The sequence below is a fragment of the Phragmites australis genome, chromosome 4 (assembly GCF_958298935.1).
Source record: "Phragmites australis chromosome 4, lpPhrAust1.1, whole genome shotgun sequence".
Taxonomy (NCBI): domain Eukaryota; kingdom Viridiplantae; phylum Streptophyta; class Magnoliopsida; order Poales; family Poaceae; genus Phragmites; species Phragmites australis.
Genome location: NC_084924.1, coordinates 15,405,320 through 15,416,106, shown reverse-complemented (window position 1 = coordinate 15,416,106; position 10,787 = coordinate 15,405,320). Strand labels below are relative to the sequence as shown.

General features: G+C 43.7%; 1 protein-coding gene across 1 annotated transcript; it reads left to right on the top strand.

Moving 5' to 3' along the window:
* The first annotated feature begins 4,794 nt into the window (after positions 1-4,794).
* On the top strand, positions 4,795-10,559 carry LOC133915807 (VAN3-binding protein-like). The gene is made up of 7 exons (XM_062359130.1): positions 4,795-5,185; positions 5,840-5,953; positions 8,773-9,166; positions 9,271-9,531; positions 9,617-9,666; positions 9,755-9,812; positions 9,906-10,559. The coding sequence occupies exons 1-7, from the start codon at positions 4,910-4,912 to the stop codon at positions 10,112-10,114; spliced, it is 1,362 nt and encodes a 453-aa protein (XP_062215114.1). The 5' UTR covers positions 4,795-4,909; the 3' UTR covers positions 10,115-10,559.
* The last annotated feature ends 228 nt before the right edge of the window (positions 10,560-10,787 follow it).

Genomic DNA, 10,787 nt, shown 5'->3' with positions numbered 1-10,787 from the left:
GGTCACTTGGATGAGCTTATCTTAATTTTTTAAACCAAAATCTTTGTTCTTTGAGGGTTGTCAATGCACTCATCAAGGGGGAGATTGAGAAACTAAGTTGAAATATACCTTGGTTTTCTTGTGATGAGTGATTGACATTAGTATTTATTTAGCTTGATGATCTTCGATTTTGCATGAGCTTTGATGTGATCTGAATTGATTTGGGATTTCATTTGAGCATATTGATTATGGATTAACTGAAATTGGAGTTGGAGATATGTGTTTGCTTGTCTTATGGTGTGCAGGTGATGGGTGTAACTTGGCGGTTGACGGCGAGATGATCGGGGCCAAGCGGAGTGCTTGGTGCCAGACGATCAAGGAGGCCGGGCGGAGTCAAGGGTGATTCTACCTGAACACGTGGAGGTCAAGCAAAGCATGAAAGACAGATAGAGATGACGTGTTGATAAATTCAAGCGAAGGGGATGCCGGTGTAAGTGACAAGGTGACCAAACGGATCCAGAGCGGGAAAGACTTACCGACGGTCAAGATCGCATGACGGAGTACACGTGTCAACATCGAAGCGCTTGCTTAAGGCATAAGCAAGGCGGCGAGTCACGTTTTGAGAAGCGTGCAGGCGGTTTTGCGGTTTGGCCTCAAAACCGTGAGAGGTCTGGAGGAGTACGTTGCACTATCGCGAAGCTTGCGTTGAGACGAAGCTAAATCGTGAAGACGTCATAGGTATCCGATGAATGGAGAAGAAAATGGACAAAAAAAACCCTCGGTGGTAGGTAGGAGTGTACTATAAGAGATGTGTATTTTTTAAAAAAAGTTAGAAAACTTAGTGGTCAAGTTTTCTAGACATATAAATAGAGGGGTATGACTATGAGAGAGTTTAAACCAATCACTTGAGCTCGCTTTTGTCACCCATTTGAGAGCTTAGAGATAGGGTTTTAGAGTAGAGAAGGATGAGTGCTTAGTATATATAATAGGTGAGAGTTTTGAAATATAAATCTTTGTAATTCGTCTAAAATAGGACTGATCTCTTTGAGTAATGAAGTTTATATTTTTGCATATACTTAAATTCCCCTCCTTCTAGTTTTCCTCTATTAGTTCTCTTACAAGTTTGCTAGTTTTTTTGGGTTTTCGGTTTTGATTTTCGTTTTGGTTTTTTGGCTGAAATTTTAGCATCTTATGAGGTCATTCTTCTTGTTGCTAGAGACATAAAATTCGCATATACATGCTTATATGATGGGGTCTTGAATTCTCTTATCTCTATACAATCAGCTTGAAGAGTTTTGTTAGTCGGTGTTCATCTTTTCTTGTTTCTTTGCAAGTTATGATCTTTCAAGTGTTAAAACACATGGATTGATCTTAAATGGACATATGGTTCATATACCATATGTGAAGTTATGTTGCCTCGATTTTTGCTTCCGTTTAAATTTTAAGATACGTTGAGTGATCCAAATAGTAAAAGATCATCGATTTTAAAATTTTTTATTAAAACATCTATTTACCCTCTTCAATCGTCAATCTTATTCCTACACACATCACTCCTGCTTGTCTTCGTGAGCACGAGCATTACTAGTTACTAGTACTATGCTCTCTTTCTTTCTTTTTTATTTTGCAAAGAAGCATTTATTGTGGGCCACTTGAATTAATTCTCTGCAGACGTGGGGCCGCACGCCCTCTAAGCATATAAACAGAGGGCGGTGGCTGATGAGTTCTCTTAGCTGAGAAAATTTGGACGGAGTTCGCAGTTCTGAGTTCAAAATAGAATCAAACTAGAGTTGGAGTAGGAGAGAAGAACAGAAATTTTGCTGATGCCACCTTCAGCCTTCACAGTTTGAAGCCCTTGGCCACCAACCTGTTTTGTTGGGTTATGTGTGCTTTATGACATTTTAGCGCGAACCCAAGGCTCGGCCAGGACGCGAAATCCTTCCATATTCTTGTGAGGATTGGACTGCTTTGTGAGGAATCTATTACATATATTAAACAATTAACATTTGGAGTAATTCTAAGAGCCCAAGGTACTATGGCAACTGTTTATATGGGTCTCCATATATATAAAAAATATGAATACGTATAAGTACATATATATGTATATATGCATTTATATGTATGTATATGTATATATATTTTTTTGCAAAATTCTAAAAAATAGCGAAAGTAATAATAGTTATAGTAATAAATTAGCTGAAATAATCTAAAATACATAAAAAATATATATCTAAAATTCAAAAAAAATATGAAACAAATTTAGTTAGGTTCGTATTACTACCGTCTACATGTTAAAATTATGTCCATAAATAAAAGTACTACTATTTTTTTCATAATTAAATGAATATATTAAATATTAATAATTTTATAAATAAATATTAAGATGCTTAAAATTGATGAATCTAATTTTTTAATCTTTTTTTATTATGCTTTGTAAAAAAACGGACGTAGATATCTACCTAGTTTTGAATAAATCCCTACGAAATCTGTGCGTTCTAAACCAGGTTTGAGCCAACAATAAGCGGTTGCTAGGCCAACTCCAACCGATTCAGCAAATCCGCCTTTTTCCTGTGCTACAGTACTTTTGATGTAGCAGTTGCAGCGAACTCCAACGGAGCCGAAATCCGGTGGCACAGGAATGCGGTGGCGACAAAGGAGGAGAGATGGTGGCTTCTTTGCGGAAGAAACGTTGGAGCTGTATCACTGTTCATCGACATAGATGGTCAATCTTAGAGGCCTTTCTTGTGCTGCGTCGCCGGCGGCGCGGTCGACGAGGCCATCAGCTCCTTGGCATCGCTCCTCCTCCGCTGCTCCCTCGAGTGCACGACCCACAGCAACACCGCCAGCAGGCCCCGGACGCCTTCCTCCGCGCCGCAAACGACCATGAGGAAGTAGGCGGCCACCATGCGCTGTCGCCGGAGAGGGCGCAGCCATGCTCCACAAGCTCGCGCTCGCGTTCAAGACCAAGACCATCGAGTTCTTCGCCAAGGAGGAGGACGAGTACGCCGACGACGTCGTGCCCTCTCCGGCCCGCCTACTGGGCGAGATCGAGCGCCAACGGGTGCGCTCCGTGTGTGGCTAGGCGAGACCGAGCGCCAGCAGGTGCGTGCCGACGTCGGTGGGAAAGAAGGAAGGGGGCGGTTGGTGGATGGAGTGGCTGATGAGGGAGAGGTGTGGACGGTTAACCGAAAAAATTATAGGATAGAAGATAGGGTTAATGTATAGAGTATCTGATGAAGATGTTTGTAAAAAATAGTTTTATAATAGTAATAGTGGATACTGCAATAGTGTTATATAGTATGAAATTTTAAGGAAAATAGCAAGGGGCTCGATACTGTCCAAATGCAAACTGTGCGTGCACTTGAACTGAGTTGTAAGAAAATCAAATGGAGCTGAAGAATCAATGTAAACAAATACGGGCACTTGCAGACGGCACAAATACCAACCAGTCTACACTCTACAGCCACATCATCCCTGCAGCCGTGAGCATTGATGCAGTGAAGAGCGTGAGAATCAGCAGCCGTGCACACGCGACGTGTGAGAGGTGAGAGGCAAAGATCAAACGGCCTCGAGAGTGAAAGGACAAAATCCGTTCGAAAAAAGAGGAGGGGGTCACACATGACACAACAAGGGTGAGAAGAGAACCCAGTCAAACACAAGGACACCACACGACACATTTGGGTGGACAACTGATGAACTTTGCTCGTCCATCCAACAGAAAGAAAATGCGGCCAAAAAAAACTTACACTGATAAAGCATTTGTCTTTATGCCCTTTATCTAAGATTTTTTTTAAAAAAATAAGTGTGCAAGCCATTTGTCCTTGTCATAAACAGCTGTAGCAAAACTACATTTGGAATTTTCTGTACAAAAGCAAATTTGAGTTGTTTTTTCTTCATCCACCCTCCTTGATATACACAGATCAATTAATCTCATCTGATCAACTGCATCAATTGATAATACCAGTACAACAAGTGTCCCCCGATCAATAATATTTGTAAAATCTGTAAGACTATGGATGATCGAAAGAAAAAAAAAATTCTTCTCAAAATAAGTTTCAAAAGATTGACTTCCCATCCTTCGTGCATACGCACTTTGTTGTCACAATCCTTACCAAAACTATCCGTGCGAGAAATGATCTAAATTAACTTTTGAAGGCTGGATCTTGAAATGGATTCAACTCGATCATTGACAAAAATAAACTTTTGTAGCTTTTTATCTATTTCTAATTTGACATATTCGTAGAAAACGACAATTGCCGCACAAATGCATACATACGGGGATTGGATAATTCAAGATTCGATGGCAACAAAAAAAGTTTCTCATGCTTTTTTTTGTCACATCCATTTCAATGGATAATTTGGATAATTCAAGATCCGATGACGATAAAAAAGGCACCGAATTTTTTTTTTGTCATGATCCATTTTAATGGATTGTGTTTTGTGTCGTCTATATATGCATTGATATATAACTATTGTCATATCATAATCTCTAGTAAAACCATAAATATCCCACTAACTCACTTATAGAATTAAGTTATAATATAGTTTAGATCGTGCACAGTTAAATTATGAAACTTACCTTGCTATGATATAATGAACATGTTGATACACAAAATAATAACCACGAAAACAATAGGACGTGCTTGCAGAAATAAACTCAACAACGTTTCCTAGAATACACAACGTTTGCACGACTTGAAAAGGGCAGTGAAAATGAAAGCGAGAAGAAAAAGGAAAACGTAGAGCGAGACCTGCACAAACGGAGGCGCGCGCGTCGTCTATAAAACCACTGGGAGCTTTAACCACCCGCTCCACCACTGCCGCCTCTCCCTCCCTCCCTCCCTTGAGTCGTAACGCACACAGCTCGCACACGCTCATCACTCACACTATTCTCTCCTTAACTCCGCCACCCACGCGCCCGCCCGACCGCCGCATGGGCGATCTACGAGCCCACCCGTCCGGCGAGCTCCGGCCACCGGAGCTGCCGCTCGACCCGCTCGAGTTCCTCTCCCGCTCCTGGAGCGCCTCCGGCCGCGCGCTCGGGCCCCCGCCGCCGGCCGCGCTCGTCGTCAGCCCCATCGCCGAGGACGCCGCGTGCGAGCTCGACGACGGGGGATTGCCCTCCGCCGCCGCTGCCGCAGGGAGCTCCTTCTCCTTCGCGTCCGCGGCCACGTCGCAGCTCATCATGGAACGGATCCTCGCGCAATCGGTGGAGTCTCTGCCTCCGTCCTCCTCCGTCCTTGTCTTTTTTTCTAGATCACAAATTCGTTTAAAGAAAAAATTGAATATTTTCAATTGTTGCCGGAGATTTCCCTTTTGCCTATGGTAAAATCTGGACTCCCTTTTTAAAAAACAAAAAAGATATGTGCTTTGGTCGTTTTTATTGCCGATTTCTGTTCCTTATTTTTTTTCCCTAGCTGCATTCTACTGCAGATTGGTTCGTTCCTTCTTTTCTGTACAGAGTTTTTGTGATGGCCCTTGTAAACTCTTATAAGAATGGATGGATCCTTTCTTCTCGTGGACAGTTTTTTAGGAAATCTAAATCGCAATTTTTGTGAGTAAAAATTGCAGCTTTTCTCGCTAATCAACTCTTTCCCCTCTGTTTTCTCTTTGATCCCATGTTGGGACAAGAAGAAACGGCCAGAGGAGAGATTTTTCTCCCAAGGGCGAAAAAAAGTGTAATTCTCACCTTTTTTTAGTTAATCACGCAGCTTACTTGCAATTAATGAACATGGCTCCCATTTAATTACCATCATTTCCGCATGCAGTTACCAGGAAATTTCACTCGGTTTTTGTTCTTGCCAACTTCACGCCTTATTCTATCCTGATGTCTGAAACGTGCTTGTTGTGTTGCAATCGGCAGCAAGAAGTGGCGCCGCTCACCTCCGGCCGGCTCTCGCACAGCAGCGGCCCTCTCAACGGCGGCGGCTCCCTCTCCGACAGCCCACCGGTCTCGCCAGAGATCGATGACGCAAAGGTCCGTTCTTGTCACCTTGTTTCGACCTGTTGTGTCTCTGAGATAGCAGCTAGTACTACTTCTCTGCATTTTTTAATTGCCTGAACTGGTACTAGCTTGCAGTTTCTTATTTGTTCGGCTGTTGAATCCGTACTGGAAGCAATTAGATTAACTGTTTCTAAGTGTAAGAATAATCAGGAAGAAAGATAAAACCAGGGCACTGCTTTTACTGTTAGTGTTTCATGTGTGAGATTCTTTACATGTCTGATAGCCGTGTGCTTTTTTTAAGGGAGGGAAATCATCGTTGGTGTGCTCTACTGTTTGCGCTTGTTTTACTACTTTTTTCTCTAATTTTCTAGGAAACTAGCTTCAGGTTATCTAGTATTTTGCTCTATTTGTTTTAGGAAAATTGCTTCAAGTTCTCTTTTTTTGCTCTAAGTCGTAAGTAAGGTATGAGGTAGCTGTGATAATAGTTTTGTTTTGTATTGTATGTGCTAACAGTAACACATCATGTGTGTGTTGAAGTAAAGTAACATATTTTGCAAAAATATTTTTCACAAATCTCTGTAAAGGTTAGAAATAGTCTGATAGGCGTGGCAGCTTCGGTTAGTTTTGCCTGGCATTTCGTAGAGAGTGGCAGAGTGTGAACTTGGCTGTGGTGAAAGAGCAGCCGATCACAAGCATCATTTGTCCAAGAGACCAGCCATTGGAAGCTGTGGGTCTGCCTGGGACAAAGAGACCAGCTTTGCAGCCTTCCCTGTGCACTAAATTTTCTAGAGAGAACAAAAAAAAAAAAGTTAGGCAAAGAAATCGTAGGCGTGCCTTTCTCTCCTTCCAACAAAACTCCTGACTTGTAAGCCTTTGCTTTTTGCCCCCACAGCTTTTGTTTTGCCCAATCCGTTTTGCTTCCTCTCTTAAGCTGGAGATAGTGAAAAATAGCTTGTGTATTATAAAAAGTGTATTATAAGAAGTTAGAAGTTAAAAGTTAGATTGTATAATCTGCATAAGCTGATAGAAGATAGATTGCTGAATTATTACAATTTAGGGATTGGATTATATAATCTGCTGTTTGTTTCAGTTTGTAGATTGTGATACAATTCACAATCTGCAAGTTGAAATAAACGGGGTTTTAGTGAACTCTCTCCATCCCGGTGCCCATTGTGTAATCTTTTGTCATGGACACGTCTCTTTCCATCTCCCACCGACAACTCCTGCATTGCAAGATTGAGGCCTCTATCCAGTCACATGAAGAAGATGTAGACCTTCGTCTTGAATAAAACTGTTCTAGATCCTTGTACATAATTTGTTCTTTTGCTATGCCAAAGAACACTGACATCGTCAGTAATTCGAACTCCACATTTACAAATTTACACTGAACGTGACATACTTATGTGCTTATTAGTAGGAGAGCTTGTAAACATGCATATGATTGTAAAATCGAACAGTTCGATGGCATATTTATAAATCTGTATGGTTGCTATAGACATATTATATAAATCAGCTTGGCCTCTTCTTGGTTTGAGGAAAGAATTCTCCTTTTTCCTAAATATAGGATCCTTGTGCCAATCTGTCAAGAAAAATGGCTCCTTTCCCTGTCTACTTTGCCCTTGTTCTTCATTCATGCTTGTTTCATTCTTTTTTGTACCTCCATCACTGTAGTAGTAGTTGGATGTCATTCCCCTCTATGTCCTCGCAACAATAATTATATGTTTCCATTTCCTTTTATGTTCTTTCAGTATATTTCTTTCAAAACGCTAGTGACTGGATGATTTTGCAAACAATCACAGTATGGTGCTAGAAGAGCAATTTGTTTGCATGTGGGTATAAGGAGAAATTTTATTCAGAGACTTAACCTGTCGATTGGTCCATCTCACCTGACAAATTCTTTATTTGGAATTTTGAAGGAACCTTTATTAGCTCATATTGTAAAGCAATGTGAAGTGCCTCCATAGATTCAGCTGTTCCATGGCTCCCCCAAGTTTTGGTTTTTGAAGAAATGGCCCAAGAATGCCCCACAATACTGCTGTTCCACATGCCCCAAACCCCAAGAAAGACAAAACCTTATGAGATGTCAAGGTCAAAGATTTGATTAGGATAGGTAAGCCATACACGGGGCACTCTGGTCATTTCATCTGAATTAATAACACTTGTACAGCCCCCTAACCTCTCCTAATTTTTACTAGTAATTTTCTATCACTTTGTATGGCTCGGTGTGTAGTAAAGAAGCTTTGATCTCAGTGCTTGTCTCTGGCATCTGGTCTCCTGGTTATGCAAGGAAACACTGAAACATGTCCAGTCTGCCGCCCATGCCACTCTCTCCCTCTGCCCATCACTCTCTGGGTTAAAAGCAGCAGGCATGCACTCCGTGCAGTCTCCACATCATGAGGCTAGTTGCGCCTTTTTGGTCCCTAATCAAGTGTTATTCCTTCAGCTTTCTAATCTAATGTTATGATGTGCTCTTTAGCTGATCTAGGGCTAACGTTGCCCTCCACTTCTTCATGATTTTGTCGATCGTCTTCTGTTGCGCTTCTACATTGTTTACTAGTTTATGAGATGGAATATTGGTAGGCTTCACCTTACCATCGTGCAAACATAGTGATCTATAGTGTGAGTTAAGGACCCACCGGCGAAAACTGGAACCGTCCTGTCACTTCAAGGTCTTGCCATTGTTGTAACTCGACAGCACCTTTACTGTAAGGAATTTGTAACGTGCAGCACATTTTCCTACTGATTGGATGCATTACTATTTGTTTGATTTACGTTATCAGTCAGAGACAAATAAGAACTAAGTTTTGGAAAGCTTTGCGACGCACTGATTGGACTAGTTTGAAAATATGCAGTACTGCAGAGCAGTGAGCACGCCGAAGCCACAGGCGTACCGGGCCGGCAACAAGACTGTTGGCCGGTGGCTCAAGGACAGGAAGGAGAAGAGGAAAGAGGTGACCCGGGCACACAATGCGCAGGTCCATGCCGCTGTTTCGGTTGCGGCCGTGGCTGCTGCAGTGGCAGCTGTGGCTGCCGCGACCGCCACAGCCTCAGGATCCGGCAAGGATGACCGTGCCGCCCGCACCGACATGGCTGTGGCGTCTGCAGCCACACTTGTGGCTGCGCAATGTGTTGAGGCCGCGGAGTCCATGGGGGCTGAGCGTGAGCATTTGGAGGCAGTTGTTGGCTCCGCCGTGAACGTCAGGACACCTGGAGACATTGTCACTGTCACAGCTGCTGCAGCTACTGGTCTGTCATTTCCACCAAATGAAACAATTATTTATCTCGTAATCCTGACATAGATCATAGTATCTCTTAATCCTGACATGGATCATCTGGGTTGGTGATTGTAGCATTGAGAGGTGCGGCGACATTGAAGGCGAGGGCTTTGAAGGAGGTGTGGAACATCGCGGCGGTGATCCCAGTAGAGAGGGGCACAGTGGGGGGAGGGCACAATCAGAAGCACAGTGCGCCGAAGCAGCATCGCAAGTTGGAGAGCAATGGCAGTAGCATCAGCGATGACGTTTCGCTTGAGGAGGAGAACAACTTCCTGGGCATCTGCAGCCAAGAGCTTCTTGCTCGCGGCACTGAGCTCCTAAAACGCACTCGGAAAGGTACCGTCCTGGCCATCATTCTGATTCATGATGTGTAAGAACTGATGTACTGATGTTTCCTTTCCACGATTCATTTTACTTGCAGGTGCGCTGCACTGGAAGGTTGTATCAGTGTACATCAACCGGACGGGCCTGGTAAATGCTTCTGCTCTTGAACTGTAGTTGCAAACTTGTACAATAATTGTAATCTTTTGCTTACTTAAAATGTGGCATTTGTTTGCAGGTCATGCTCAAAATGAAGAGCCGGCATGTTGCAGGGACAATCACCAAGAAGAAGAAAAGTAAGCGGCAAGACAAGCATGGCAGTGAGAACATCCCAGTACATTGTCCATGTCAGGTCACAGTGTACTGATCAATCATCAATGTCACTGCAGGTGTGGTGATAGATGTGTGCAAGGACATCTCGGCGTGGCCCGGCCGACACCTGCTGGAGGACGGCGAGCACCGCCGGTACTTCGGCCTCAGGACGGCAGAGCACCGAGTGATCGAGTTCGAGTGCACCAGCCAGCGAGAGTACGAGATGTGGACAAAGGGCGTGGCGCGCCTCCTCAGCATTGCCGGTGAGCGGAAGGGCCTCGCGTGACTCTGCCAGCGCCACCGCCACCGCCAACCTGTGGACGCCGGTGTCGGCCCGGGCCATCTGTTTGCTAGGCTGTAGATGTGAGGTTGAAGGCAACCGAGCGACATGGGCATGGGGGGGGGGGGGGGGTTCTCCCCCCTGTGTCCCACAGGAATTATGTAGCTAGGGGCTCCTGCTGTTGTTGGGGCAGAAAATTAAATCAATGGCGGTGTGTGGTTTGTGTGCATTGCATGGGGTTCCATCCCTCATGGTAAGAAGAGGAAGGGCATGCTTGGTTTCTGTGCTCTTCCTTCTTGTTCTGTCTGTCACCTGTAAGTTCTGCTCCTTTTTCTTCATCTGGGGGTGTCGCCATACACAAGTCTATCTGGAGTTCACTGTGGCTAGAAAAAGGTAAATGCTTTGTTTTTTAGACAAAGATAAATGCTTCGTTATGTTAGTAATTGGTAAATTAAGCATATGTTAAGTCCCATTCTAGTAGATTGTTCTGCGTGGAGACAGCGGTGGTGCCGTTGTCTGTTGCAGTTTCAGAATCTTTGACTGGAAGCAAAAGCTGTTTTCTTCCCGTGCCTTAAACTGAGACCATGGCCCTGCAACAGTGAGGATGTCTCGCCTCATGAAGTCCCTGGGGCCCTTCTCTGCTCTGGACGCAGATGATTTTGTTTGGTTGGTGAAGACT